At 45.6% G+C, this 26,787-nt stretch overlaps 7 protein-coding genes and 1 long non-coding RNA gene across 10 annotated transcripts; 3 read left to right on the forward strand and 5 right to left on the reverse strand.

The window, feature by feature from the left end:
* The first annotated feature begins 7,005 nt into the window (after positions 1 to 7,005).
* On the forward strand, positions 7,006 to 8,529 carry LOC112341324. Its single transcript, XM_024661235.1, has 6 exons — positions 7,006 to 7,099; positions 7,158 to 7,208; positions 7,320 to 7,397; positions 7,458 to 7,611; positions 7,683 to 8,038; positions 8,162 to 8,529. Exons 1-6 carry the CDS (start codon positions 7,079 to 7,081, stop codon positions 8,471 to 8,473), a joined length of 972 nt encoding a protein of 323 aa, XP_024517003.1. The 5' UTR covers positions 7,006 to 7,078; the 3' UTR covers positions 8,474 to 8,529.
* A 20-nt stretch (positions 8,530 to 8,549) lies between these two features.
* Positions 8,550 to 13,625, reverse strand: LOC9628877 (formin-like protein 8). The gene is made up of 11 exons (XM_024661269.1): positions 13,233 to 13,625; positions 13,066 to 13,141; positions 12,704 to 13,013; positions 12,554 to 12,615; positions 12,438 to 12,505; positions 11,776 to 12,327; positions 10,708 to 11,688; positions 10,166 to 10,440; positions 9,908 to 10,104; positions 9,607 to 9,842; positions 8,550 to 9,553 (listed from the first exon to the last, which is right to left on the reverse strand). Exons 6-11 carry the CDS (start codon positions 11,941 to 11,943, stop codon positions 8,792 to 8,794), a joined length of 2,619 nt encoding a protein of 872 aa, XP_024517037.1. The 5' UTR covers positions 11,944 to 12,327; positions 12,438 to 12,505; positions 12,554 to 12,615; positions 12,704 to 13,013; positions 13,066 to 13,141; positions 13,233 to 13,625; the 3' UTR covers positions 8,550 to 8,791.
* Positions 13,626 to 13,692: 67 nt separating this feature from the next.
* Positions 13,693 to 14,691, reverse strand: LOC112341340 (RNA-binding protein BRN1-like). The gene is made up of 3 exons (XM_024661270.1): positions 14,467 to 14,691; positions 14,101 to 14,419; positions 13,693 to 14,024 (listed from the first exon to the last, which is right to left on the reverse strand). The coding sequence occupies exons 1-3, from the start codon at positions 14,689 to 14,691 to the stop codon at positions 13,693 to 13,695; spliced, it is 876 nt and encodes a 291-aa protein (XP_024517038.1).
* Positions 14,692 to 14,908: 217 nt separating this feature from the next.
* Positions 14,909 to 15,648, reverse strand: LOC112340480 (RNA-binding protein BRN1-like). Its single transcript, XM_024661237.1, has 4 exons — positions 15,404 to 15,648; positions 15,168 to 15,250; positions 15,049 to 15,115; positions 14,909 to 14,979 (listed from the first exon to the last, which is right to left on the reverse strand). The coding sequence occupies exons 1-3, from the start codon at positions 15,570 to 15,572 to the stop codon at positions 15,101 to 15,103; spliced, it is 267 nt and encodes an 88-aa protein (XP_024517005.1). The 5' UTR covers positions 15,573 to 15,648; the 3' UTR covers positions 14,909 to 14,979; positions 15,049 to 15,100.
* A 139-nt stretch (positions 15,649 to 15,787) lies between these two features.
* On the forward strand, positions 15,788 to 17,365 carry LOC9628878. Of its 2 annotated transcripts, none has more exons than XM_024661310.1 (10): positions 15,788 to 15,898; positions 15,959 to 16,125; positions 16,178 to 16,288; positions 16,341 to 16,397; positions 16,460 to 16,540; positions 16,593 to 16,627; positions 16,680 to 16,772; positions 16,829 to 16,988; positions 17,041 to 17,193; positions 17,254 to 17,365. In XM_024661310.1, exons 1-9 carry the CDS (start codon positions 15,793 to 15,795, stop codon positions 17,179 to 17,181), a joined length of 951 nt encoding a protein of 316 aa, XP_024517078.1. In that variant the 5' UTR covers positions 15,788 to 15,792; the 3' UTR covers positions 17,182 to 17,193; positions 17,254 to 17,365. The 2 variants fall into 2 exon arrangements, with proteins under 2 accessions (XP_024517078.1, XP_024517079.1); XM_024661311.1 differs by having other exon boundaries at positions 15,962 to 16,125.
* On the forward strand, positions 17,179 to 20,176 carry LOC112341364 (pentatricopeptide repeat-containing protein At4g02750-like). The gene is made up of 2 exons (XM_024661308.1): positions 17,179 to 19,852; positions 19,918 to 20,176. The coding sequence occupies exon 1, from the start codon at positions 17,264 to 17,266 to the stop codon at positions 19,487 to 19,489; it is 2,226 nt and encodes a 741-aa protein (XP_024517076.1). The 5' UTR covers positions 17,179 to 17,263; the 3' UTR covers positions 19,490 to 19,852; positions 19,918 to 20,176.
* Positions 19,200 to 21,187, reverse strand: LOC112341365. The gene is made up of 8 exons (XM_024661309.1): positions 20,943 to 21,187; positions 20,747 to 20,892; positions 20,409 to 20,683; positions 20,185 to 20,339; positions 19,886 to 20,136; positions 19,765 to 19,827; positions 19,421 to 19,703; positions 19,200 to 19,373 (listed from the first exon to the last, which is right to left on the reverse strand). The coding sequence occupies exons 1-7, from the start codon at positions 21,172 to 21,174 to the stop codon at positions 19,467 to 19,469; spliced, it is 1,359 nt and encodes a 452-aa protein (XP_024517077.1). The 5' UTR covers positions 21,175 to 21,187; the 3' UTR covers positions 19,200 to 19,373; positions 19,421 to 19,466.
* Positions 21,188 to 24,747: 3,560 nt separating this feature from the next.
* LOC9663042 lies at positions 24,748 to 25,613 on the reverse strand. 2 transcript variants are annotated; one of them, XR_002990530.1, is made up of 3 exons: positions 25,253 to 25,613; positions 25,051 to 25,182; positions 24,748 to 24,996 (listed from the first exon to the last, which is right to left on the reverse strand). It is a non-coding gene; the product is annotated as an uncharacterized LOC9663042 (long non-coding RNA). The 2 variants fall into 2 exon arrangements; XR_002990529.1 differs by having other exon boundaries at positions 25,051 to 25,190.
* Positions 25,614 to 26,787: the final 1,174 nt, after the last annotated feature.

The following is a 26,787-nucleotide window of genomic DNA, read 5'->3' on the forward strand; positions in this document are numbered from 1 at the left end:
CCTATGAATCATATCTCAAGTTGTTCCTTTTTGTTGCTTATATATTGGGGATGATGTGTATCATTGGTTCAATCACTTTAAGGTGATTGCCACATATCATTTTTGGGCTAATGCTCAACATTTGCGTGAGTTTCCCACGTGTCTTCAAAGGAAGGCATTGCAATGGTATAATGGTTTAAGTGCAGCCACTCGTGTGGATTTGAGCATTCTCCCAGATGTCTTCAAACACACATTTGGATATACTAATGATTAACAATTGCATCATCTTTGTCAAGGGCCATTTGAGTTTTTGAGGGTAAAATTATTTTCAAGTATCGAGGTGTGAATATTCAGTATCAAGAATATGGACAAAATTTTAAATTCTAATCTGAATGCAAAAGTCAACATTATGGCGGATTTAAATGACTTCTTAACTTTAGTAATACAATTTGGCATTTGTTTCTGGAGCCTCTTGCTTCATGCGGAGTCAAATATGTCAAAGTGGATTAAGTTGGGAATGTTGTAATTAGCACTTCGTTAAAATCTTGTAAAATTTGTGCATGCACTTACTTTAGCCACCTTTGATGATGCTCTTTTATTAGTATAACATTATGAGACATCCACTTCTTGTTATACATCTTTCAACTCTAATTCCTATGAAAGATGGTCTTTTTCCAATAGAGGTTAATGCTACTATTACCCAAGTTCAAAGATAAGGGTAAAGATGTGGTTGTGGCTGTGATGTATACTACTAGGCGTGTGATGAAGTTGGTCACACTTATCGATATTGTCTGCATTTTTTAGATTGGTGACCTCCATTTCTTGGGTGGAGACTTTGGTGTTAATAACGTTTTATTAATGCTACTACAATGGAAAGTTTGGACATTGAGATGCTTCTGAGAAATAAAGAATCATGCGAATAGTGGAAGAGTCTTATACGAATAAGTCAGTGACTCTTCCAGTTTTCTTTTGAAGTATCATTACGGGGTTCACTCGGCACTAGTTCATCCAGTGTTTATTTTTTAAACTCATTATTATAATAAAAGGTCTCTTATTATTCTCTCCATATTAGTTAATACAAGCTTGAGTTTATCTTCTATTACTCGGCTTGTTACCACATGATATCATCTACATTTGCGTCAAGCAACAAAGCCAATTTTCATTCTTTATAGCAATGGCCATATATACGTATGTACATCAGATAAGGCGGACTTAGTTATGCATGCGGGCGATCTCAAGCTTGAGCTATAGTCATTGTAGGTGGTGCCAAGTGAAGTTTTTGACCTCATTCTTAGTATAAATTGGTTGTAGCACAATCATGCTAATTGTGACTTTAAACTTTCTCCCCCTTGTTTCATACTTCTTTATATTTCTTCTATTCTTTTCACTTTATTCCTTTATGTCTTTTTACTTTTACATTTGCTTCCATCATTTTTATCTCTTTATTACTTCCTTTTATGCCTTTATTCCCTCTTTAAATCCCTTTGACGATATTTGTGTTGTAACAATTGATCGGCTTATGAAGTAGTATGCCAATCTCTTTCAATTTGACCTATTGTCTAGAGCCAAGATTGCAACATATCATTCTATTCCAGTTAGAGATGCTCATTCAATCAAGATTTATGTTCGTCATCAATCACCAAAAGATATCAAAATTTTACATGCAAACGTCAAGGAAATGCTGGAAAAGGGTGTTATCCAAAAGTCACAGAGTCATTGGGCGTGTGAACTTCACTTTGTGATGAAGTCTGATGAAAGTATTTATTTTTGCATTGACTATTATTCGTTAAACAAAGTGATGGTCTTGAATGTGTACCCTCTTCATCACACTCTTGATCTCATGGATTGTCTAGGGAAAAGTCATTGGTTCACCAAATTAAATCTTGCTTCTGAGTACTGACAAGTGCTAATGACCGAGGAAAATATTCTAAGACTGTTTTTTATACACTATTTAGTTTGTACAAATTCTTGGTGATGTCATTTGGTTTGAATAATGCTTTAACAACTTTCTAATAGATGATAAACAAGGTTATTTACGAAATGCTAGAAGTGATTGCTGATTTCATCGATGATATCTTGATTCACTCAAAAAGGATATGGAAATAACATATCTATGATATTTGTAAAGTGTTAGATCAGCTACAAGAAATTGGTTTAAAGTTGAAGCAATCAAAATGCATATTTGGGTCCAAAGACATAACTTATCTTGGGTATTATATATCTCATGAAGGTTTGTAAGTTGATCTTGACAAACTTGTAGCTGTTCTTAAGTTTTTTACTTCAAAGTGTGTGAATGATGTGCAATGATTTTTAGACAATGTGTAATATCTTAATTGTTTCGTTGATCATCTTTTTCATTGTATTACACTATTGAGAGCATTGCTAAAGTTGTCAACATCATCTTTCATGTGATCCATGGATTGTGAATAGATGTTTACAGAACTCAAAGAGTTATAAATAACTCCTCCATTTTTAGTATATCCTAATTACACTCAACCTTTCATTTTATGTGTGGATGCTTTTGATATCAATCTTGAAGGTGTATTGATGTAAAAGAGCCTACATATGCCTAATTAGTGCCATCCTATTGCATATATTAGCTGTACATTATAATCAATGGAGGTGAACTAATTCACAATAGAGAAGGAATGTTTAGCAATAGTTTAGAAACTTCATGTATATCTACATAGTTTTCAGAAATTACTAAAAGGTGATTATACTATATTTACTTCATTATTAAAGTGGAAGAACTTGGTTAATCATACTACTCGGTGGGCTTTAAAGCTTCAAATATAATTTTGATATTATTTATCACCTGAGGAGTTCTATAGCTGATGTTGACGCTTTTTCATGAGCTTCTTTTCCTTCTTCGCTCTCTTCTTATATTTTTTATGAGTATATTATTTTAGCATCTATGGATTTTTAGACAAGGATTCCGTGATGTCGGTAGTTGTTGTATTTGATATTTAGTGTCCACAAAGTGCAAAGCTAAATTTACCTTTTCTTGGCAAGGTTTTTAAAGTTTAAAAGATTGAGTTGTAGATCCAAAAGCTTTATGATAGGTTTGATAATTTTGCATCACTTGCTGATGATTTGCTATTTTGGTATTTACATTCTCAATATCGCATTGAGGATGACCTTCTTTATTTTGTAAGGATGGATCTGGATAATCGTTTATGGCTAGTGGTGCTATATTCCATGCACTCACAAACTTAGTTAAATTAGACACTAAAGGAAAAAATATAACTATTGAAGATGAAGACCATATTTGATAAAGAATAGAGAGTAATGTGTTGAAGAGTGCTAAGAATTATTATGTACAAACTCAGCAAAAAGAAGGAGGTTAACCCAATCATCATGTTAATTGCCCATTAGTCTGAAGACTAAAATGTGGATAGTTTGTTTTTTATGCAGAAGAGGATAATCACTAACAATATCATGAGACAATCTATGAAGATAAGAAATCTACTTGTAAATAAGCTTAGCTAGCTGCTCTCCATCAATTGTGTTTTGATATAGCAAGAAATATATCATTTTGGAAAACCAATCAACCACAATAAAGACATTGTCAAATCCCTGAGAATGTGGAATATTAGTAAGGAAATTCATAAAGATAGATTTTCAAGATTCTGATGCTAAGCTTCAAAAGGGTTTATAATTTCAAATAGGTCCTTATTGAAGACATCATAATTTATCTTTATAATTTTTATTTCTGAGAGTGGAAAGCAATTAGGTGAATTTTGCTATTTGGTCCCTCTTGCAACAACATAATATCCAAACCAAAATTTGAAACATCTACCTTAACAAAATATTGCTTCATTTTGTTTGAATAAATAAAAACTAGAGAGGAAGTAAATGTAAATTTAAGAAGGCTAAAAGAAGTCTAAGTAGCAAAAAACCACATAAAAAAGGCATCTTTTATAGTGAGTTACATCAGAAGAAGTGTGATTTTAGAGGTCTTGAATGAAGCACCAATAAAACTTCATAAAGCTAAAGAAATATTAGATATCATAAATAGAAGTTAAATATAGCCACTCAAGAATAATGGAAACTTACTTTTGATCAATATTATTGAATATGCTAGTGAAGTGTTGAACAAAGAGATCAAAATTTTAAAGAATATAATCACTCTTTTCAAAAAAATTGAAGTAGGAAAAATATATTCTAGTAAGAAAAGATCTAATCAATCCTATACAAGAAGTCAAAAGTGGAATATTGGCTAGGCTATATAGTGATTCAAAACTTTACTTAACATGGAAACCATGGAAGATATGGAATTCAAATTGTGTACTATCTATCGTGAATGTGACTTTGGGTATCGAAAGATATTTGTCGACCAGTCCTTACGGACACTCTTTTCTTACTGCCATGACGGCAGGAGGTCGGTACTGTTGGTTCCCTTTATTGGCCCCTCTTGTCCAAGTGTTAGTAAACTGAACTTAGCATCTGTACTTGGTTGGATGAGCATAAGGACGGAATTCCTAAGTGTCCATTTGGCCAAGTATACTTGGCCCGGCTTTTTAGTTCTTTTTTGCTTTGTCTTGCACTGGCTTGGCAAGAACCCTCGCGTATTGAGACTAGTCCCTCAATATTGCCGGATAATAGCTTACCATATCTGCTAAACACCCTCGCTATCACGCCATTTGTGTTAGTCTCATTTCGGTCCCAAATGCTATTTATGGAAAGTGTCTAGATTCACTCATTTGGCATGTCTACAGAATGTAGAGGTCGGCTTGAACACAATGGTGTTCATCTCGTGTCCAAATTCGCAATCTAAAGACATTCCATATTTAGTAAGTTTCTAGCTTGTCCTAGAGACTAACTCCTGGTACTAAGGGAGGCTTGGGGTGAAAGCCCAAAGCGTGTGTTCCTCATAGGGGGGGGGGGGGGGGGTATAGTAAGGATAGTGGTTGGAATGCATGTTCAACCACCTGAGACATTAGTTTGGCTCCCGCTAGGCTGTGTCACTCCTTGTTCTGCGTCCGGCTTGGGTCTAAGCCCAAGCTCCACACTGCTTTAGTCGGTGAAGTACCCTCCTCCTCGCATTAGGCCACCGGTATGCCAAAATTGTGCCAGACTCCGTCTGACACCATTTTGCGTGCAAGTGTTGGATACAGAGAGCTGGTGCTTGTGGGATTGTACCGGACCCTTGTTTCGTAGCGCAACGGGCTTGGAGCTCGGCTCCAAATTCATGTGCGCTACACTATCGAACTTTGTTAGTATACCAAATCTTTGGCTTGGAATGCTATTAGTGCTAAATAATTTGCAAGTGACGTGTTATATTGGATTGCTCTAATGTTTGATATGACTTCCTTAAAGTATCAAAATTCAAATAGAGTTGTAGAAGATGATTTGGGGAAGCTATTGATATCAAAATGTTCAAATTATCTGGAGCTCATTACAACAAAACTACTAATAAAATACTAAAATAATTTTAACAAAATATTAGTCTATATTGACACTTTTAAGTACAAATTCTGACTTTTATAGGGGCACTAGAAACTAATTTGGTCAACCCCAACCTAATCTAAATAGTTAATTTAAATATGGGTGCATGCTAATTCTAGATGCCTATAGATGTGCATAGTAGGTCTTGAGTTTTAGTCCCATTAATAGAGGTTTAAGGTTGTGGTCATAGTGGTAAATATATGACTTAATAAATAGAGATAAATAACAAACATGTGACAATAAATATATATAAATATAAGAGAGTCATTAGTAATTTGAGCTCTCTCTCTCTCCAGTCACAGTCACCTCTCATGCTCTCTCAATTCTCATCATGGACTTTCATTCTGGACTGGAGAGAAGATTGTTCTATAGGTAGAATTTATGGCTGAAGGAATCTTTTATGTGAATTCTTTAGCACAATTGTTGAAAGCTTACTGAGTATTTAAGGGTAAATATTGATGCAAAAAGGTTTTTGGGTAATATAATAAATTGCTATGTGTTGCATGTAGCAACACTTGGTTTTCTTAATGATAGTTTTATTATTACTTATTAATCTAATTGATCAAATAAAGTTTATAATTATAATAATTTATAAATACAAGATTAATCTTATTGCATATCAACCATTAGATGATAGGACAAAAAATAATATACTAAAAAAGGTTTAAGAACTTTTATAAATTATAAACATGTTTATAAATTATAAATACAAGATTAATCTAAATAAATAATAACCGTTAGATGGTAGAATATCCTAGAATATCCAAGCACATTCTAGGTATATTCACTACTAATTCAGTCCCCTTATAGGTTTTCTTGAGCAAACCAAAAATTCTAAAATAAGTGTTACAGCAAAATTATCCTTAATTCTAACCACAAATTCCTAGATAGGCATTTTCAGCTTGGCTGCTGGAGTGGTGCTCGTTCCTTCCAGCAGCTATAAAGAGGATTGTGCCTTCCAAAGGTGAAAAATAAGTAGAAGACAGTATTTCAACACTTTGGATTCCTCAAGCATTATTACCTATACTTTAGCAACCACATGGCTACTCTCCACTACAAGTTACATCTTGGACTGTTTTTACCTTTCCCAGCTTTTTTGCTTCTTGGTGAACATGATGTGAAAACCACAAGCATACTATTCATTATAATGTGGTCAACAAACTTCCATAATGGTGTCAATTCTCACCCACCTCGTTATTGTACGAAAGAGATTCTAACAAAGATCCAACTTTTAAGCTTTTCTAGGTTGCTAATCGCTTGAACTTCCAGGTTGACATTCTCAAGCTAACTTGGCATGATCACAACAACACAATGTGAGTGCAAATAGCCTCAAATGAACGATCCAAGCACTGACACTGCCACTGGATTTGCATATCTTTTCTCGGGTGATATATCAATCTTCGCATTTACAGTACGAATAAAGAAGTAGTACCCATTGAGTGATCCCCACCCAGCAAAAGGGAGATGCCGGACCACCCACAGATTCTGTCTTGCCCCAAGCCTTAAAGCATTCAAGGAAGACATTAGCAATTGCTGTTTTTCATTTTTTTTTTAAAAAACGATTTTTCTCTTTTATAGCTGACTCCTCCACTAGCTCCTTACTCCACCGGATAAGCCGGTCCGGCTGCTCTTCCCTGGAGTGTGGAAGAAGATGGAACAAGACCAACACCAGGTGAGTTCTTCTCCCAGCGGCAATCTCTTTCTTCTGATCTAACTTTGTTCTTATGTAGATCACTCAAGTAAACTACTTCTTCGTCTCCATCGTTTCTGGAGTCTTTGGGGTATCTTTCTCCCTTCTCTTATCTCACCCAGAAGCCCAGTAGCTCTCTCTCTCTCTCTCTCTCTCGATCGCTAGTGCTAGTTAGACACCATTCTCAGACTTGCTCTTTCAGGTAGCGATCAAGAATGGGTTATACCAAGCACTCTCTTCCCAGCTGGAGGCTCCCTTCAGACAAATCCCAGCCAACATGGTAACTTAAGTCGGTATAAGAGCTTCTCTATGATCCATGGTATCTGGCTTTGATCCTCAGCTGGGCTGCTTCCTGGTTGGATTCTTCACCAACAGCAACACATCTCTCCAAGTCGTGTTTGACAGTGTAACCAGTCTTGCGTTTTGGAACCAAGCTATGGCTACCAGCGCTCTCAACGGGAACTGGTTCTTCGCCCTCTCGAGTTTCATCACAGGTAACACTGCTATCAAGCTCATGGAAAGACTCTTGAGCACTGCAAACCATGTGTGCACATATGTAATGCAGGTCTCGAGCTCGCTTACATCTCTTACAAGATCGGCCTCGACACCGGTCTCATGTTCCACGACGCATTTGGATCGTCTCCCGAGAAGGAGAAGAAGAAGAAGATTTTTGCAGAGCCCAGCAAGTTCGTGGCCGCCACTTCTCTGTGGCTTCTCGTCGCAGTCCTGGCCGTGCTCGATCACCCAAGAAGAAAACTCTGGCTCGCCTGCCTCGTCGCGCCACTGGGAGCATGGACAAGGCACGCGCTCTCCGTGAAGCTCAACGATCATTGCAAGCTAGAGCTCTTTCCTTTGGGAACTTTGCTCGCTAATCTCTTATCCTCGCTCGCCACGCCAGGACTCCTTCTCGTAAAGATAACGGTACGTCCTCACGCGCTCTTTTGCAGTACACTGGGAAGTTCTCCCCCGCCACGGACACGGCGGTGTGATGTCTTCCTATATTCGCTGCTAAAATGTGTGCGACTCACTTTCTTGTTTTTCCAGGACCCAGCAGCGATCGTGCTAGTAGCAACAGTGGACGCTTTCCAGGGAGGATTCGTAGATAGCATGGCTACAATCTCCACAGTGATGGCCGAGGCACACTCACTCCACAAGAACAGCGGCAAAGATAAAGCCTGGCGAGCATATCTTTACGTGCTGCTCACAATGGTGACTTGTTTTTGCGTCGTGGTGGCGCTAGTGGTGGCGCTAGTGGCGGCCATCACCTCCATCGCCACTAAGAGCTTCCCGGCCGTGGCCAACATCCAGGAATTCTCAAGCCCAAACGCCACTACTTCATCACTCTTCCTCGCTTAAGAGCTTGAAAATTCTCTCTTCACATAATATAGAAGTATATATCGGTCAAAGGTCAACGAGAGCCGGTCCAGGGAGCTTGACCAGTGGTTCTTGGGTGATCTTCAAATGAATCAGGCGAGAATGACGAGAGTTTGTCCTCAAGGATCGGGTGATCACGTCGATGGTGGTTTCGTCGATCCTCTTCGCTCGCTCGGAAGCGATCCCAAGCTTCCACCGTACGAAGAAAGATATAGATGATCTTGCTCGGCGCGAAGAAACCTATAGATGACCTTGCTGGGCTCGCTCGAAGAAAGATATCGATGATCTTGCTTGGCTCGCTCATTTCTTCTTGCCGAATGTGTCCGCGCACGCTCGCTCCAGCATCATGATGAACTGGCTGACGATGTGGAAGATCTGGAACGCGGTGGCGTCGTCCTTCTTGGCATCGCCATCGAAGTAGACGTTGAGCTTCTTCACCGCCACCAGCACCGTGTCATACTCCTGCTTGACCCTCTCCACGCTGCTCACGGACCGTGACATAAACTTGGTCATCACGTCCAGGAACACGTCCTCCTCCTCTTCCTCCTCTCCCTTCTCCCGCGACGATGGTGCCGTGCCTCGCAACGCCGCCAGGCTCTTCTCGAGGCTTTGGAGCCCAGTAACCAGCTTGAACACGGAGTTCTTGAGCGTGTCGAAATCCTGCCCATCTGCCTTCCGGACGTTCTCCAGCTCCGCGTTGATCCCCAGGATGACTTGCGTGCCAATCTGTTTCAAGTCGTCTTGCATGTCCTGTCGCCCGGCTTTGTCGAGCTCCACCTGTTTGTTGTCGAGCATGAAGGAGGATGTGCGAGCCGGGCTTTGCGCGGTGGGAGACTTGCGGGCCTGTGCGTTCTCCGCCCGGACTACCTCCTGGACGATGAAATGGAGTAATGAGGTCTTGCCATCGACGCTTTTGACGTCCGAGAGCTTCAGGAGCGAGTTGAGCTTGAAAGCCTGGGCATCGCCCCTGAAAGTTCCCACGTTCATCCGGTTGCCAATTCTCAGGACGACTTGTAGTAGCTTCTTCAAGGACGGGCTGCCTTTGAGCTCAACGCATGCAGTCTGTAAGAGACGAAGATTGTTATTACAATGAGAAAGAGAAAAAACAAACGTACCTTGAAAATCTTTAGAGAATCCTCGACTTGCAAGAGCTCGTCCTCAAACTGCTCTTTGAACAGCATACTTTGAAGCCGTTGGAATGCGAAAGGAACTTCAATAATGCGCAAAAGGAATTGCTCCGCCAAGGTCAATTCGGCAAAGTTTCCCTTGAAATTCCGCAACCTGCGTTCCTCTTCATCGGTGGGTGCCATCTTCGTCAATGCCTCCAGTGATTCGACAGAAAGGCCGTCACCTGTTGCCAAAAGAGCATTAGTCTTTCATAATATAAATGCAACTAGGAAAAAGAAAAACACAAACCTTCCAACAATGCGTCTTTTACTTCTTCTTTTCTTAATCCTAGAGCACGAAGCTGAATTGCCATGGTATGAGCTTTCCTTGCGTCAATAAGCTGTTCTTTCTTTGGTTGAGCCGGCGCACGAGAAGCTCCTGCCAGCTTGCCACCAGCAGGCGGTGCAGCGAGGCCAAACAGAGACTCCATCATCTCTTCGTCAACTCTGTTGTACAATTCCAACGGTCAGATAACAGCAACAACGAAAACACTGCGCGTCTACTTACTCAAACGAGCCACTGATGTTGTTCCACACCATGGAGTGATCTGGATTGGCCTTGATCTTGTCCCAGAAAAGTGGTTTCAACTTCTGAGCTGTCTTGGCCTCTGAAGGTGAGGATGTCCCAACCGTAAGCTTTGGCTTGCCAAATGCAGGAGGGCCAGGAGGCGGCGCACCTGGCGGACCTGGAGGCGGTGGAGGGCCTCTCAAACCTGGCGGCGGCGGCGGACCGGGTGGTGGTGGCGGCCCCGGAGGCCTTGGACCCGGTGGAGGTGGCGGCGGAGCTCTCGAGCCTGGTGGTGGAGGTGGCCGAGGTGGCCCTGGAGGTGGTGGTGGTGGCGACGGACGCGGCCCAGGTGGTGGCGGTGGTGGTGGTGATGGACGCGGGCCAGGAGGTGGCGGTGGTGGTGGTGGCGACGGACGCGGGCCAGGTGGTGGCGGTGGTGGTTGTGGTGGTGGTGGACGCGGGCCAGGAGGTGGCGGTGGTGGTGGTGGTGATGGACGTGGTCCAGGAGGTGGAGGTGGTGGTGGTGGTGATGGACGTGGTCCAGGTGGTGGAGGTGGCGGCGGTGGTGCTGGACGTGGAGGCCCTGGACGTGGTTGTAGCGGCCCCGGTGGTGGTGGAGGCGGAGGTGACGGTCCTGGCGGAGGTCCTCGTGGTGGCGGCACGGGTAGAGGAGGAGGAGGCGCCGCCGGCGGTAAGAAAGCCTGCATTCCTTCCCGGCTTTTTGTCACTTGATCGTATCTAGCAGCAGACGATCGCCTGTTTGATACTTGAGCCGGCAATGCGTGCATTGCTTGCTCCGCTTTCGAAACACCAGCCGTAGTCCCTTCTTCGTCTGCCAAATCACTGTATCTCGAATTAGATCGAGCACCGGCTTGCTCTCGTTCCCCGGGTTGATCCAGATCATAGTCTCTAGAAAACCGAGTTCCAGCTTTCGGGCGATAGTGAGACGGAGGTGGCGGAAGGACCGCTGTCTTCGCTGGTGGAACCGAGTGTGAAGCACGTAGCACCGACACCGACGTAGGCGTGGACAGTCCGGAAGCATCAAACTGATTTCCCTGCGACGGAACTGGAGGAAGCCGGTGATGCGGAGGTGGCCGACGAGCTCCCTCGTCCGAATTCTCGCTCCAGTACAGACCCTTTGGTGGGATCAGCGGATTCACGTCCTTCTCGTTGCTGTGGCTGTTCTCATCCGGGACCAGCTTGGGCGTTCTAAACTTGCGGTAGCAGAAGAACAAAACTCCCACCACGATCAACGTAGCCACCACCGTAATGGGAACTGCCACGGCCACTGCCGTAGCACGCGAAGGGCTGGACGAGCTTGCGAGGCTTGTCACAGAGTTGGGAGGACTTGCCTGTGAGAACGATCGAGTACCTGGCATAGCTGGAGCCGACGGAGGTACACGGCCTGGAATGCTGGCTTCGTCTAAGCCGTCACCACTTGGGGATGGAGCTGGAGCTGGCGAGACCGCATCGTCTTCTCCGAAAGGCCATCTAATGAATGGGACTTTGAGCCTTCGATTGACCTGGCAAGAAAGAGCAGATCAAACGCGCATTCTCTAGAGAGAGACTAAGAACAAGGAAGACAATTATTATATCTCGGGAACACATACCTCGACTGTTCTTAGGAAATTCCAGCGCAGCGAAACTCCCTCGGCAACCGTGGCCTCGCAATTCACTGCTCTAGCATCACATCCTTTGCCGATCGAAGCCGCTGCCGCGTGAGCGATCGATAGAACCACGGCGACGAGAAATATCGCCCAGACCCTGTCCCTGTCCATCAATCCCTGCTAGAAACCCCTTGGCGAGGCGAAATCTATCTCCCGCCCCGCATCGATCATCGAAAACCCTAAGCCGCAAGCCGCCTTGACAGCAGCGTTGAATCGGTCGCTGGCACGCGCGATGAATGAGCTCCTCCAGAGATCTAGGAAGATTGGCGAGAGAAAGCTCTCTTCTAGAAAAACCAAGAAACCCTCGTATCTTACGAGCTTCCACCGTGTAGACCAGGCCAGCCGAGAAGGAGCCGTTGGCCTCTATTGACATTAAAGAGTCGCCGGTTCGAATCCGGTCAAGCAAAAACGCCACACAACGGTAGTCTTGGAGCGTTAAAATTCGTTAAGATTGGAGAGAAGCTCCAAACTAATGGGAGTTTCCCCAGTGATCTCCTGTCAACGAGGAACTCTCATTAAATTCGATGGATGGAGTGTCCTTGTTTTTTTTCGTTCATAAGAGTGTTTCACGAGCGAACGAAACAAAAAAAAAAACGCTAGCTTACCATTTCTCGTGATGAGTTGAGCTAAGATCTGTCCTTGACAACGCGGAGCAGTCGTGTAAGATCAGAGACTGGAAAGAAAGAGTAAAGCTGAGTAATGGAGTAGCATTAGAGAGAACCTGTTTGTTCTTGTCAAATCTCGTACAAACGAGGATAAGTTCCTCTCCGCCCAAAACTTATCCTACAGGGATTGCAAAAGCCCGTTAGAATGTGGAGCTGTGAGAGCGGCAAAATTCCAGAACAGAAAGAAAAACACTAGTTTTGTTTACCATTTCTCGTGATGAGTTGAGCTAAGATCTGTTCTTGACAACGCGGAGATTTTGGTAGCAGTCGTGTAAGACCAAAGACTGGAAAGAAAGAGTGAAATGGAGTAGCATTAGAGAATCACCTCACAAAGGAGGATTAGTTCCTCTCCACCCAAGGGATTGCAAAAGCTCGTTAGAATGTGGAGCTGTGAGAGCGGCAAAATTCCAGAAAAGAAAAAACGCTAGTTTTGTTTACCATTTCTCGTGATGAGTTGAGCTAAGATCTGTTCTTGACAACGCGGAGATTTTGGTAGCAGTCGTGTAAGACCAAAGACTGGAAAGAAAGAGTAAAGCTGAGATTAATGGAGTAGCATTAGAAAGAGTACCTGTTTGTTTTTGTCAAATCACCTCATAAACGAGGATACCATCATCTCCACCCAAAACTTATCATCAAGGATTTTCCTGCAGGGATTGGAAAAACTCGTTAGAATGCGGAGCTGTGAGAGCGGCAAAATTCCAGAAACCAGGAAAACAGCACTGGGCCAGCGCACACCTGAAACAAATCCGAGAGCCCGCATCACACTAGAAAAACCAAGACAATGCTTACGAAGTCGAGCCTTTGGCGATTGTCACTACAAAATCTTCATGAACAACACTGTCGCTGCAATGACAAAACTAGGAAAAGAGAAAAGAAAAACTTGGGACACAAAGTCAACAAAAACAGGACACGCACGAAATAGATAAAACTCCAATTGAAGCGATTACAGCAATAGCACAAGACAATGCAGTTTGCCAAGCAAACTAAATGCTGGTATGATACAAGTCAAGGGATTGCAACGATAATTTGCTCACAGGATACAAAACACTGCCCACCTTAGCTGATAGTCGGGTTCTTGTCAGCCAAACTTGGTGTGACTGTCAATCAACAAACCACTGCAAAACAAAGAACTGCGAGTCAGCCAGCTTCTGTCTGTTATTTGCTTACCTTTCGCTTACCTTCACAAACTTTTTTCTCAATATGGCTTGTTTGGTTTGTTGTCTCGCTTGAGCTGAACTTTCAGCCGCTTTCCACTTAATTGAAACCCGTTCATGACATTGATGGCTGATTGAGCAGCCTCTGGCGAGTCATAGCTGACGAATCCTACAAAGGACGCACAGGGAGGATTTAGTAAACATCGCAGCGAAGAGCAAGGCTCATTACCAAAACACTTGCTGATTCCGGTCGTTTTGTCGACAAATACTTTGGCGCTGATAACGTTTCCAAAAGACGCAAATGCTGTGGAGAGTTCTGAATCACCAAACTCGGCAGGAATGTGGTAGATAAACAGATTTGCCCCCGGTGGACCTGGAAAACAAAAAAACAGAGAAAACAATTTGGAACTCTAGAAAAACAAAAACAAACAACAAGCCGAGAAAAGTACCTTCAGCTTGAGGAGTAATGCTGGCTTTAGCTTTTGGAGCGACTGGAGTGGAGTTATAGCCGACAACGGCTGTAGTAGTGGCACCCGCATATGCTTGTCCCAGCAAAGCTCCTTGATATGCTAATGGATATTGTCGTCCAGCAACGTTGGAGAAAGCACTGTTTACATATCCAGCAGGCTGAACAGGAGTCAAAACCCCCGATCCTATGTCGGAGAGTGTTCCTGGTAGAGGTTGAGTGGTTCCTGTTGTCATTCCAGAGATTAGTGGCTGGTTCTGAAGGCTAGAGGCTGGGTAAGGAACAATCCCGTATGTTGAAGCCTGTAGGTGGATTGTGAAACGTAGAGAATATATGAATGGACACAAACCTGATACGCAAATCCATTAAACTGAGGTGTCGCCAATGGAAGTGGTCCGAATGACGCAGACGCAGGTTGCTGGCCTGGCAAAGGAGCGGCCAAAGCACCGTTCGTTGCAGGAGATAGCGTTTGAGACTTTTGCATCTTTCGAGCTTGCCTTTCTTTCTCCGTGTCGGCCCATTTCACCACCAAGGCAGAAGACGCACCCTGAAAGCGCTGAATATAATATACCATCACGACAACTTCTCAAGCTACCTCCATTCTGTAAATTCCGTTCAAGGCCTCCACAGCACCGGCGGCCTCCTCCCTCGTCTCATACTTCAAAAACGCGCAAGCTGGGAATCGAAAAGCAACGATCATATCAGCTAAAGTCCCAAGAGCACGAGTAAAACTTGCCTTTAGCAGTTTGCTGGGAACCTTTGATGACTTGTAGCTCCTTGATGTTTCCATACTCCGAGAACACATCACGGACTTCGGCCTCCGTGACGGATTTTGGTAGCATTCCAATGAAGAGTTTGTGCTCTGAGAAGTCCAGAACTATAAGTCAAGTGTGGAAGAAAAGTACGAGCGGGAAAAAAAAAAAAACAGTACCTAAACGCTCCAGCTCGCCGTCAGCATATTTTACTTGCATCGGACTGTTCATCTACTCGACCAAAATCTGGAAATCGACTTAAAAACCGGACAAGAAAGAAAGAAAAAAAATCCATTACCGGAGAGATGGTTTTCTTGTTGTGGAACAAATCAATGGCATTGTCAGCCTCAGATCTCGAGCTGTAAGTAAGGAAGCAGCAGCCTGGAAGAAGAAGAAAAATCGATAAGATCTCAGCCAAAACACAGCAAAAGATAGAGAAAAGATTCCCAAATGCGATGAAACAAACGAGACAAAGCTCTCGAAGCTAAACAAGAATTTCTAGCATGACACTAGCTCCTAGGCTAGAGATTTTACCTCGCGATTGCTTGGTGGACTTGTCCTTGATGATGTTGATGTCAAACACGGCTCCCGCCTCCTCAAAGATTGGAAGGAGCTCCTCCTGCGTCAAATGCTTGGGAATCTGACCTACAAAGAGCTTCACGGCGTCGGGCGCCTTGCTCTTGACAGCCATAGCCAGGGCCATGCAAATGCGAGGCTTCAAAGCAGCAAATGCCCGCCATTACCCGCCATAGATCCGTCGCGACACCGCCATTCCATTCCGGAATATGCCAACCGATGGATTCCGATTCCGGTCGCGAGGCGACGAGATGGACGGCCCCGATGGCGGCGAAAATCCACCACAAACGCACAAGCACTATTAGGCGGCAAAGCGTCTGGGCAAATTCTAGGGCTCTTGGGAGACCATGGCGTCGTTGTGCCCCAATTTCTCGTGCTCTCGGCTGCGATTTCCAGCTCGAAGGAGAAGAGGGACGATTCCCGTGGCAGCGATTGCGCAGCAGCAGCCGCCAGGTACCTGCATTGTGGGAATTTTTTCTCTCGCTGCCGAGATTGATCTGGCGTGGATTCCAGCAGATAGGCTCTCAGCGCAGGAATTCTTTGAGGCATTCTTGCGCAGCCGCAGAGGGAATGTGGATTTTATTTCCAGAGCGTCGGATATATTGTGGAAGAAGGAGCTCCAGGAAGAGGATGAGGCCAAGCTGGAACAAATCAGGACTCGTCTTGCAGAGAAACAAAAGGCAAGTGCTCCTCTCTATGACGTGCTGTCCTCTGATTTTTTTCCTTTCAAAGATGGACGATGATTCTTCCGAGGGTGGTGGATTTCTAAGGTTAAGTCAGGCCAAGAATTGGAGTTTGGGCCTGGATTCTACTGCTCCTGCGAATTATAACCAGAAGCTACTCGTGAGTATATCATTGTCACCAATTTATCCAGGCTTTGAAAGTTCTCTTTCAGGAAGCTGAGAAGGAAAGAGATGATTTTCGTCGTAAATGCCTGCTGGATTACGAAGCAGTAAGAATGTCTCTCATTTGGTTTTGGTTTTTTGTTACTTGTTGTAATGTGTGTTTTTGTAGTTGAAACGGGAGCTTTCACTCGTAACACTTGGCGTTGGACTCGTGACTGGTGTCTATTGTCTCGCTTTTTTATCAACCGAGGTGTGTCAATCTCCTTCGTTTTCGTACTGTTAAGATATTTTGTGATTTTCAGACTGCTGTCAGCTATGAAATTGGTGTGTTTGGAAGGTAAAAAATTCATCTCATCTTTAACGTTCCTCGACTCAATCTAGTACTTCAGCTGGGTCTACTTGCAATTGCTTGCTAATCAAGTTGACAAGACGTCGGAACTGACGGTGCCACAGATTTTCACACAAAGGAAGAGAAGAAAGACGTAAGCAAGGACGTCTAAAGTTTTCTTGTTACAACTCTGTAGTTTGTGTCATGCAGGATTGGATTCACTAGCAATGACCTCAGAGACTCCGTGGAGAAGAACTTGCAAGGCATTCGTTTTGCTCTATCGTCCCCACGGTTGCTACTGGTGGTTGCGTTTTATGGAGTATGGCTGGGCTCTTCTCAGTTAGGCCAAGATCTTCCCTTCAAACTGGAGGTATGATCCTCGATTACTTCCAGTGTGAAAGCTAAAAGACTTTTGTTATCAGATTGCTCCCATGCTGCTCGGCTTTTTTGCTTATAAAGCTGCTGCTCTTGTCCAAGCCTATCGTGACAACAAGGACCTCCTCATCACATTTCCAGCCAACAGCAGTGACAAAGAAGAGCTCGACAGAGAAGATGGCTATTAAATTCGTCGCCAGGTACATGTGTTGATCTAAAAGTTGAAAAAGTTTTGATGGGCTGGTTTTCGACACTATCAGAACCACGTAGATGAGAGTCAAGAGAAGCTACTGCACGTCCACTCGAGAGACCCAAGACTACTTCGCCAAACTCCTTCGGAGCTGCTGCGTCACGAAAAATGTCTCCATGGCCAAGCGCGTCCACAATCAAATGCTGGAGAGCCCCTACAGGCACGACACCTTCCTCAGCAATCTTCTCATCAGAGTTTACAGCGAGTGTGGCAAGCTGGACGAAGCCAAGCTCGTCTTCGACGGGATTCCCAGGCAAAACGACTACTCCTACAACTTCATGGTCCACGCTTACATTCTCAACGGGTCCCTGGATCTCGCCAAGCAGCTGTTTGATCGAATTCCAACGCCACCGTCGAGCTTCTGCTGGGACATCCTCCTCACGGCATTTGCCAGGTCCGGGGATTTGGATCAAGCCAAGCTCCTCTTCGACTCCATGCCGTCCAGAGGCCTGCTAGCATGGACCAAGCTCATGCAATCCAGCGCAAGGAACAACGACCTCGCCCAAGCCACCGATATCTTCGGGAGAATGCCCGAGAGAGACGTTCTCTCGTGGACGGTGATGGTGTTGGCATTCGCCCAAACCGGGGACCTGGAGGTGGCATGGAGCTCCTTCCTAGAGATGCCCGAGAGAGACATCGTCCCGTGGACAGGGATCCTCCAAGGCTTCGTCGACACGGGCCAGCCGGACGAGGCCAAGAGCGTCTTCGATCGAATGCCACAGCAGGACGTGGTGTGCTGGTCCGCGATGCTCCAAGCGCAGGCCAGGAACGATCGAGTCGACCAAGCCAAGCTCCTCTTCGACCGCTTCCCGCAGCTCAACGTCGTGTCCTGGACCGCGATGCTGGGAGGCTACGCACACTCCGGCCGGATCCGCGAGGCCGAGCTCCTCTTCCGGAAGATGCCGCAGCACGACGCGATCTCTCGCGTCGCGATCATGAACGGCTACGCGGAGCACGGCCGACTGGATCTCGCCATCGCCATGTTCCACTCCAAGCCGGAGCGCGACATGGGCGACTACATCACGATGCTCTCGGCGCTGGCAGAGACGAAGAGGCTGAAAGACGCGAGAGCTCTGCTGGAGAAGATGCCAGAGCAAAGCCCAGTGGCGTGGACGATCGTTCTAGCGTCGTATGCCCAAGCCGGGCATATGGACGACGCGCGGGAGCTCTACGTCGCCATGCCTGCCAAGAATGTGGTGGCCTCCACGGCCATGGTCCAGGGATATGCCCAAGGCGGGCATATCAGAGACTGCGAGGAGCTCTTCTTCGAAACCATGGCCGAGCGCGACTCCATGGCTTGGAACTCTCTCCTCGGCGCCTACAGCCAAAATGGTCTCGCCAGCAACGCCGAAGCAGTGTTCTTGAAGATCCCGCAGTATGATTCGTGCTCCTGGAACCTGGTAATCCAAGTCCACGCCGAGGCCGGGGATATGGACCGAGCTGGTGTGTTCTTCGCGAGAATGCCTGGGCGGTGCGTGGTGTCCTGGAACACGGTCATGGCGGGCTACGTCCGGAGTGGAAGGATGGAAGACGCAAGCTCGGTGCTGGAGAGGATGAGCCACTGCAGCTTGATCTCGTGGAACACGATGCTGGGGGGCTTCGCACAGAGCAAGATGGTGGCTGAGGCGAGAGCGTTGTTCCAGACGATGCCGGTCCAGGATATCTTCTCGTGGAACGCGATGGTGGCGGCGCACGCTCACGTCGGCCACCTCGCCGACGCGATGAGAACTTTCGAGGCGATGGCCAGCAGGAACCTCTTCTCCTGGACGATCCTCATTGCCGGGTACGCGCTGGCGGGGCACCAGAGCTCGGCCATCTCGCTCTTCCAGTCGATGCAGCTCGAGGGAGAGAGGCCGGATGGCATCGTCTTCATGTGTGTCATTCACGCGTGTAGCCACCTCGGGCTGGTCGAGGAGGCCCTGCAGAACTTCTACCAGATGAGAGCCGACTATCAGATTCAACCTGACGACAATCACTTCTACTGCATGGTCGATCTCTTTGCGAGAGCCGGGCAGCAGCAGGACGCCCGAGAGCTGATCGAGAGTATGCCCTTCGTCCCCGACAGCTTGGCGTGGCAGACACTCCTCGGATCATGCAAAGTTTCTCGTGATATCCAGCTCGGGAAGCACGCTGCAAACCAGGCATCAGTCATAAGTCCGGAGAAGGCTGCGACTTACGTGCTGCTGTCCAATATCTGCGGCACGAATCGAAAGGAAGAGGTCACTACTGCTGCAGCACTTCCTTGAGAACTCTTCCTATTCTCTCGGACATGTGTTGCTCGAGAAATCGCTCCTGGACGCGCTTGTAGCCGGCTTCACCCATGCGAGCTCTCAACTTTGGATCTCGAAAGAGGTTGATGATGTTGGAGGCTAAGTCGGGAACACCTTCCTTGCCAACTTGGTGAAGGAAACCAGTGGATCCGTCCACGACGATCTCCGTGGTTCCACCGGCAGCAGTACCCTGTGAAGGCAAATGTTGATCAGCCGATTGATTCATTCGCACAGCCGATGCGATAGACTACCAGAATGGGAAGCTTGAATGCCATCGCTTCGATTGAAATTCTTCCAAAGCACTCTCCTCGTGCCTGGACAATCGTCAAGAAACAAAAGGTTTGAGTACACTTCTTTCTTGCACTGACTAACCTGAGAGTTTTGGACGAGAACGTCTGACGCAGCAAGATATGGAACCACATTCATCGTCTTGTTCACAAATCGAACTACGTGCTGCATGCCGTTCTTCTCGACAAGCTCTCGCAGCTCCGCTTCAAACTTTGGCTGCCCGATCCAGTCGCTTCCCACTATAACAGCGTAAATCCCAGTACTAGACCCCAGAGTTTTCAAGGCCTGAGCGAATGCCTTGAGAAAGAGGTCCTGGCCTTTGCCTCTGGAAACACCTGCAGTACAAGTAAATTAAGACTTTTAAATCTTTGGCTAGAGCTTACTGTTGATCGCGGAGAACATAACATCGCGGTCCGAAATACCGAGCGATTCTCTTACATGCTGACGGAGCAAATGACGAGCGAGAGGATTTTCCGCTGCTTCCGTGAGATCTTTGCTATTTCCCAGATGCACGACGTGGACCTTTGGGATCTTTATCCTGGAGAAGTAAAACGATTTGTCACACACTTTCATATCGAAAGAAGATTTTTTATTTTTTTTTCCTTACCCGAGACGCTGTTGTGTCCGGTTCTTCCAATACTCGGCCGTGGCATGAGAGTCGATCATCACTGCGGCCACCTCGGGCATATGTTTGACGTAATTGAGTGTGAAGTAGTGACCACGCATCTCGTGAATCCACCACAAAACTTTGGGAAGAACTCGCTGCTGATCCGACTCCTTGAGCGTCGAATCTATCCACTTCCCCGCAACGGCAGTGTTGAGGACAACCAAGTCCGAATCAACCGCTGCGCGGACAGTCTCTTCTCCTTTTGCTGGAACCAGCTGACAAAGAATCAATTCACTCAAGAACAAGAGAAGAATCAAGTAAGAAGTTCACTCACTCACCAGGATTCCTTTGTTTTGTAATCTCTGCTCGAGATTGTCAGTAACTTCACTCCCAGCACCATCTCTTTTGTTGATAGTCATCCACTGGACAGTGGCGCCAGCGTTTTTGAGAAGCACAGCGAGCTCCATGAGCAACAAAGGACCCCCTACAAACAAATCCAATGAAGACGGGAAGAGAAAGCTAAGAGAGAAATACCTGTGAGGGTGAGCTCGTGAGAGACAAGCACCACATTCTTTCCCCGCATAAAATGCAGGCCATGCGGAGGAGCATCGCGGCGATCAACGCCAGAAATCCCAGCAGCCGGATGCCTCACACTGTAGCTCCCCACCAAGAGCCCTATCCCGGCGAGAAATCCAAATGCCGCAACGCCGAGCTTGAGCAGCGAGCGCAATCCCGCCTTGCGCTTGCCCGGAATCGCTCCTCCCATTCCCGATCATCGATCACTCTCGCCCTAAAGAACAAAGAAAAAAGATCTGCAATCCCGACCGTCCAAAACTCAACGTTGGCGATTACGCCAAGTGGCGACCGCGGTATAAGATTTAAAAATTTAAACCTTTGGCTGGCGCGTCAATACGAATGGAAATGGAAGACTTTGGGCTCGAATCGCGCGGTCTTTATATCTATCCACACACCTCCACGCTATATAAATACCCCATCTCTCACAATCCTTCCACGCACACTCTCTAGAGCTCCTTTCAAGTTCCTTCGCTTTGGTTTGCTCCTTCTCCTCTTTTCTCCATAGGCTTCCAATCAATCGATTGATCATGGCAAGCAGCAAGACTCGATTGGTGTGCCTAGGCCTGGTTGTGATGTTTGTGATGCTCCTGGCGGTGGGAGTGGAGGTCGGGGGGATCACCAAGGCGGTGGCGCAGCGCTGCCGTGGAGGATGGTACTGGAATGGATTCCGCTGCGTGCAATGCAATTGGTACTGGTATGACAACAGCTGCCATCGATGCCAGCGCGGGTGGCGCTGGAATGGCAGCCGCTGCAGCCGCTGAAGAATCGCCAAAGTTTGTGAGTGATATCTCGGGGGAGAGCAAGTCATAGAATAAGAGTGTGGCTTCGAAACGAGAATGTTTTGGAGTCCTGTAGAATCTTGTGTGAGATCTATTCAAGTTTTTGAGATGTACAGGCCCTGAGACTGTCAATGATAATAATGGAGTGTTTTCGGGAAAGGTTTTGTTGCTGTGTAACGTTCGCAATGTATGGATTTTTAATATATGGGCAGCCAAAAAACACTAAATAGCTGTGCACAGAATGACAAAAAATATATATAGATATATGCTAATAAACAAAGAATGCCAACTATTGAGATTGAAGCAGAGAACCTGGTTACAGAAATCTGGAGTAAAGCGCCTGGCTTTTGGTACCATTATAGTGAGTGTACACACAAGAGTTCCAAGTCTTTGGTTGAGACTCAAGTCAAATTTACAATATTAAATTTTATATATATATATTACTAATTTGTTCGTGGAACTTTGGAAAATCTATTCCATATGACTCAGACAAATTTGTCATCGAATCTGATCTACAGGAATCAATATAAGTTGCCTGGTCGTGTCTTCTTTTCTCAAGATCCAACACCAGGTTATATGATTGTAACTCTTTGGGATATTGTTTCTTGTTCATTCAGTGGCGGTGAAGTCTATAGCGATGGGGATGGACAAGATTCGTGTGGCTGGCCTTGGGCTCATCGCAAGCATGCGGCCCAACGCTGCCAAAGGGGTGGTATTGGTATGACAACACCGTTGCCAGAGAGGTTGGAGCTGGCGCAACTGAAACCTTGAAGCAAACTTAAGAATCAACAGTAATTGCCTTTGATCATGCTGCAGTGCCAGGGTCTGGAACTTGTGATGCATGCATGACCTTGCGTCCAGCAATGATATATATAAGTTGTCCAGGCCTTGCTGAAAGTCAAAGATCTGTTCTCTGTATTTTTCATTTAGATTCACAGCTTCATTTCGAGAGTTTACTTGATTTTGACTCCAGGCGCTTCTCTTGGGTGGCATTTTTACTTCTTTTGTTGTGTTGCTTGGACTTTGTTCTTCTTGATTTGCAAACTCGAAGATTAAGCCTTTTCATGTTGGGAATGGAACTAAGAGACAAGGCCAGCGATTGAATCCACACCAGTCAACGTGATTTTCTTTGCCTAGCTGGACTTTCAAGAAGTTGAGAGCTCGCGAAATGAAGCCGGCCACGAACGCATTCTCGACCTAATGCGTGAGCGAACGTTTTCTCGAGCAACATTATCCGGAAGAATTTCAAGAAAGTCAGAGGACCTCTTCCTTTTCGATTCGGTGCCACAGATAATGGGCAAGTAGCAGGCTTCGAATTCTCTGGATGACTGATGCCTGGGAGGCATGCTCTTGATCAGAGGCGTACCCATCCCGTGATTTTAGACGCTCCCATAAATTATTTTGCTCCTGCCACGGCTGGCAACGACTTAGCATATTCCCTCGTGAGAATAATGCATGACATAATGCTTGCTCGGTTGTAGTATATAGACACGCCTCTCAAGAGAGGTTTCCCACTTTCTTCTAAACATCATCCAGATCCAGAAGGTCAAAGCTCGTTCTTTGCACTCTCAGTACTTAGGCTTCTAAGCACTAAGCTTGCTATGGCGATTTGGTTTGGGCTTGTTGCCATGTTTGTGATGATGCTGCTGGCCATGGGAGTGGGCGGAGGAGTTGCAAAGGTTGCTGCCCAGCGCTGCCAGAGAGGACGGTATTGGTATGACAATAGTTGCCACCGTTTCCAGAAAAACTGGCATCGGTATGGAAGCTGCTGTCGATGTCAGAATGATTTGAGCCGGAATGGCCACTGCGGGCGAAACTGAGATTAGGTAAATCTGGTTGCCAAAAAAAAAAACTAAATAGAATAAAGTGATGAGGGCTCTCACTGGGGAATGTGATTTTCTTTACCGAGCTTTTATGGTACCAGGATGTCCAGTCCAGAGATTTCTCGAGCAGCCAGAGAATTCGAAGCCTGCTACTTGTCCATTATCTGTGGTACTATTATCGGAACCAATTTGTCAACGAATCTGATCCTTCCCAGGACCAAGTCTCCAAGTCTAATGCGGTGTGCGTCCGCCAAAAATGCACCTAGAAACTTGCTCGGTCGTTGCAAGGGCGACTATATACTACCTCAACTCCAAAATAAATATTTACTAAACATGTCTGATGCCCTATGACCTTCATATAAACAGTTCATCTATCTTAAAGACTTAGGTTGTTCTTTTTACTTGCAGTAGCAGAAGGGATCTGGTCCTAGTTACACTTCATAACTTGAATTGAGAACGAATGAAGGTTATAGACATAACATCACCAACATGAAGAAATACAGGTGAGATTTCTGATGTTTTTTGCCATCATAGGTGACCTAGATTCGATCTTTGGGGAGAAGCAAAGACAAAGTCCTCTGTCATTTCACGATTGGGGGAGAACGCCAACTCAATGAGCCAGCAGATTGCTATGCTGCCACAAGCAAGTGTAAAGCCAACTACAAACTTTTGTTTGGGAATGACGTGCTGTTTAAGCACGAGGACATTGGTGATTAGCAAGACACAGCTGGTTTGCCTTTGGGCTTGTTGTGATGTTGGCCATAATTGTAAGAGGTTCAATTGAAGGGTTTTGTGATTATTAAGTCCTAATTAAAATAAAACGATAAGGTGTTTGTGCTGTTTAATTTCATCTGGAGTAGATTAGGCACTACGCACTGAGCTTTTATTGGGTGGCAGTTCTGTGTTGTTATGTAGCAAACAGAACAGCAAGAATTATGTTATCTTTTAGATTGTGGCGGTATTTGGCCAGCACTGGTGTGTGGATAAGATAAGAATTGCCTGGTCTGCAAGCTCCAAAACCCAATCAAGCCAAGAGAGTTTGGTCTATGTGGTTTTGTCCTTTAAAGTCCAAAGGAACGTACTAGAATAGTGGACACGAATGCATGTTGTACGAGAGAGGCCAAGTTGGAACAAACATATTACTAAAAATTATGAACAGAATTACACAGCTAGCCAATAGTCATATTCTTTCATTGGTCCAAGTCAAACAGTTTAAAAGTCTGTAAAAAAAACACATTGGTGGCAACACGTTCGGCAATGTTCTTCTCGACAAGCTCTCGCAGTTCCGCTTCAAACTTTGGCTGCCTGATCCAGTCGCTTCCAACTGTAACAGCGTAAATTCCAGCACTAGACCCCAGAGTTTTCGGCCTGCCTTGAGAAAGAGGTCCTGGCCTTCGCCTCTGGAAATACCTGCAATACAAGTAAATTCGGACTTTCATGCTTAAAAGTTTAAGTAGAGCTTACTGTTGATCGCGGAGAACATAACATCGCGGTCGAAATACCGAGCGATTCTCTTACATGCTGACGGAGCAAATGACGAGCGCTGCTTCCGTGAGATGTTTGCTATTTCCCAGATGCACCTTTGGGATCTTTATCCTGGAGAACTAAAAAGATTTGTCACGCATTTTCATATCGTAAGATATCGAAAGAAGGCTCTATTCCTTACCCAAGATGCTGTTGTGTCCTGTTGGTCCAATACTCGGCCATGGCATGAGAGTCTATCATCACTGCAGCAACCAGCAACCTCGGGCATACGTTGACGTAATTGAGCGTGAAGTAGTGACCGGGAATCCACCACAGAACTTTGGGAGCGTAGAATCGATCCACTTCCCTGCAACGGCCTTGTTGAGGAAAACGAAGTCCGAATCAACCGCTGCGCGGAGAGTCTCTTCTCCTTTTTCTGGAACCAAAAGAATTAATTCACTCAAGAACAAGAGTAGATATGTTATTCATTCACCAGGATTCCTTAGATTTTCGGTAACTTCATCACTTCGATAGTAATCCACTGGACAGTGGCGCCAGCGTTTTGAGAAGCACAGCGAGCTCCATGAGCAGAAAGGACCCCTACAACCAAATACATTCTTGTCTAAGAAGAAGGAAACAAAAACTAAGAGAGAAATACCTGTGAGAGTGAGCTCATGCGAGACAAGCACCACAATCCTTCCACGGATAAACTGTAGGCCATGCGGAGGAGCATCCCGCCGCTCCCTCACTCTTTCAACAAGAGGAGCTTGACAAGCGATAGCAATCCCGCGTTGCGCTTGATCGTTCCTGATCATCGGTCTAAGAAACAAAGAAAAAGATCTGCAATCATGACCGTCCAAAACTCAACGTTGGCGATTTTGCCAAGTGGCGACCGAGTTTAACAAATTCAAGAGTCTTTCAAATGGTGGGCGCGAATTGTAATGAAAGACTTTGGCCTGGAACCGCGCGGTCTTTGTATCTATCCACACACTCTCGACGCTATATAAACATCTCTTACAATCCCCCACACACTCTCTAGAGCTCCTTTGTTCTTTCGCTTTGGTTTGCTCCTCTCTTATCCAATTCCAATCGATCGATCGATCGATTGACCGATTGCTATGGCAAGCAGCAAGACTCGATTGGTGTGCCTTGGTTGTGATGTTTGTGATGCTCCTGGCGGTGGGAGTGGAGGTCGGGGGGATCACCAAGGCGGTGGCGCAGCGCTGCCGCAGGGGATGGTACTGGAATGGATCTCGCTGCGTGCAATGCAATTGGTACTGGTATGACAACGGCTGCCATCGATGCCAGCGTGGGTGGCGCTGGAATGGCAGCCGCTGCGTCAATTAATGAAAGTTTGTGAGTGATCTCTGGGGCCTGGAACCATAGGAGCGAATGTCGAATGGGTGAAGAAGTACATAGAATAAAACTGTGGCTTCGAAACGAGAATGTTTTGGAGTCCTATAGAATCTTGTGTGAAATCTATTCCGATGTTCAGGCTCTGAGACTATCAATGATAAATATGGTCTGTTTTCTGGAAAGTTGTCAGCCACAATTAAAAGTGTATTTATACCTATATTACTGCCCTTTAAAGGCTTTTGGGTGATGTTAACAAGTTTCTGCTAGCATTGTTTGCAGATAACTTTGCCGTTTGCTAGACTTGGTCTTAATTTGGTTTTCTAAATACATAGTACTCTCGATAATACGGAAGTAAAGCTATTTGTCCTTCCACATCGACTT

Source organism: Selaginella moellendorffii, unplaced genomic scaffold, assembly GCF_000143415.4.
Source record: "Selaginella moellendorffii unplaced genomic scaffold, v1.0 SELMOscaffold_81, whole genome shotgun sequence".
Lineage (NCBI taxonomy): Eukaryota > Viridiplantae > Streptophyta > Lycopodiopsida > Selaginellales > Selaginellaceae > Selaginella > Selaginella moellendorffii.

What these genes read in the sequence shown, in the direction of transcription:
- LOC112341324 (XM_024661235.1), top strand. Translation starts at nt 7,079, where the DNA reads ATGGAACAAGACCAACACCAG. An exon ending in GACAAATCCCAGCCAACATG is followed by an intron (nt 7,398 to 7,457) that starts GTAACTTAAGTC and finishes TTTGATCCTCAG; the next exon opens with CTGGGCTGCTTCCTGGTTGG. An exon ending in CCTCTCGAGTTTCATCACAG is followed by an intron (nt 7,612 to 7,682) that starts GTAACACTGCTA and finishes TATGTAATGCAG; the next exon opens with GTCTCGAGCTCGCTTACATC.
- LOC9628877 (XM_024661269.1), bottom strand. Translation starts at nt 11,943, where the DNA reads ATGGACAGGGACAGGGTCTGGGCGATATTTCTCGTCGCCGTGGTTCTA. An exon ending in ATTTCCTAAGAACAGTCGAG is followed by an intron (nt 11,689 to 11,775) that starts GTATGTGTTCCC and finishes CTTTCTTGCCAG; the next exon opens with GTCAATCGAAGGCTCAAAGT. An exon ending in CGCCGCCACCTCCACCACCT is followed by an intron (nt 10,441 to 10,707) that starts GGACCACGTCCA and finishes GGCTCGAGAGCT; the next exon opens with CCGCCGCCACCTCCACCGGG.
- LOC112341340 (XM_024661270.1), bottom strand. Translation starts at nt 14,691, where the DNA reads ATGGTATATTATATTCAGCGCTTTCAGGGTGCGTCTTCTGCCTTGGTG. An exon ending in TTAATGGATTTGCGTATCAG is followed by an intron (nt 14,420 to 14,466) that starts GTTTGTGTCCAT and finishes ATCCACCTACAG; the next exon opens with GCTTCAACATACGGGATTGT. An exon ending in CATTACTCCTCAAGCTGAAG is followed by an intron (nt 14,025 to 14,100) that starts GTACTTTTCTCG and finishes TTTGTTTTCCAG; the next exon opens with GTCCACCGGGGGCAAATCTG.
- LOC112340480 (XM_024661237.1), bottom strand. Translation starts at nt 15,572, where the DNA reads ATGGCCCTGGCTATGGCTGTCAAGAGCAAGGCGCCCGACGCCGTGAAG. An exon ending in GTCCACCAAGCAATCGCGAG is followed by an intron (nt 15,251 to 15,403) that starts GTAAAATCTCTA and finishes TTCTTCTTCCAG; the next exon opens with GCTGCTGCTTCCTTACTTAC.
- LOC9628878 (XM_024661310.1), top strand. Translation starts at nt 15,793, where the DNA reads ATGGCGTCGTTGTGCCCCAATTTCTCGTGCTCTCGGCTGCGATTTCCA. An exon ending in GTCTTGCAGAGAAACAAAAG is followed by an intron (nt 16,126 to 16,177) that starts GCAAGTGCTCCT and finishes TTCCTTTCAAAG; the next exon opens with ATGGACGATGATTCTTCCGA. An exon ending in TCGCTTTTTTATCAACCGAG is followed by an intron (nt 16,541 to 16,592) that starts GTGTGTCAATCT and finishes TGTGATTTTCAG; the next exon opens with ACTGCTGTCAGCTATGAAAT.
- LOC112341364 (XM_024661308.1), top strand. Translation starts at nt 17,264, where the DNA reads ATGAGAGTCAAGAGAAGCTACTGCACGTCCACTCGAGAGACCCAAGAC.
- LOC112341365 (XM_024661309.1), bottom strand. Translation starts at nt 21,174, where the DNA reads ATGGGAGGAGCGATTCCGGGCAAGCGCAAGGCGGGATTGCGCTCGCTG. An exon ending in TATGTTCTCCGCGATCAACA is followed by an intron (nt 20,137 to 20,184) that starts GTAAGCTCTAGC and finishes CTTGTACTGCAG; the next exon opens with GTGTTTCCAGAGGCAAAGGC. An exon ending in CATTCAAGCTTCCCATTCTG is followed by an intron (nt 19,704 to 19,764) that starts GTAGTCTATCGC and finishes TTGCCTTCACAG; the next exon opens with GGTACTGCTGCCGGTGGAAC.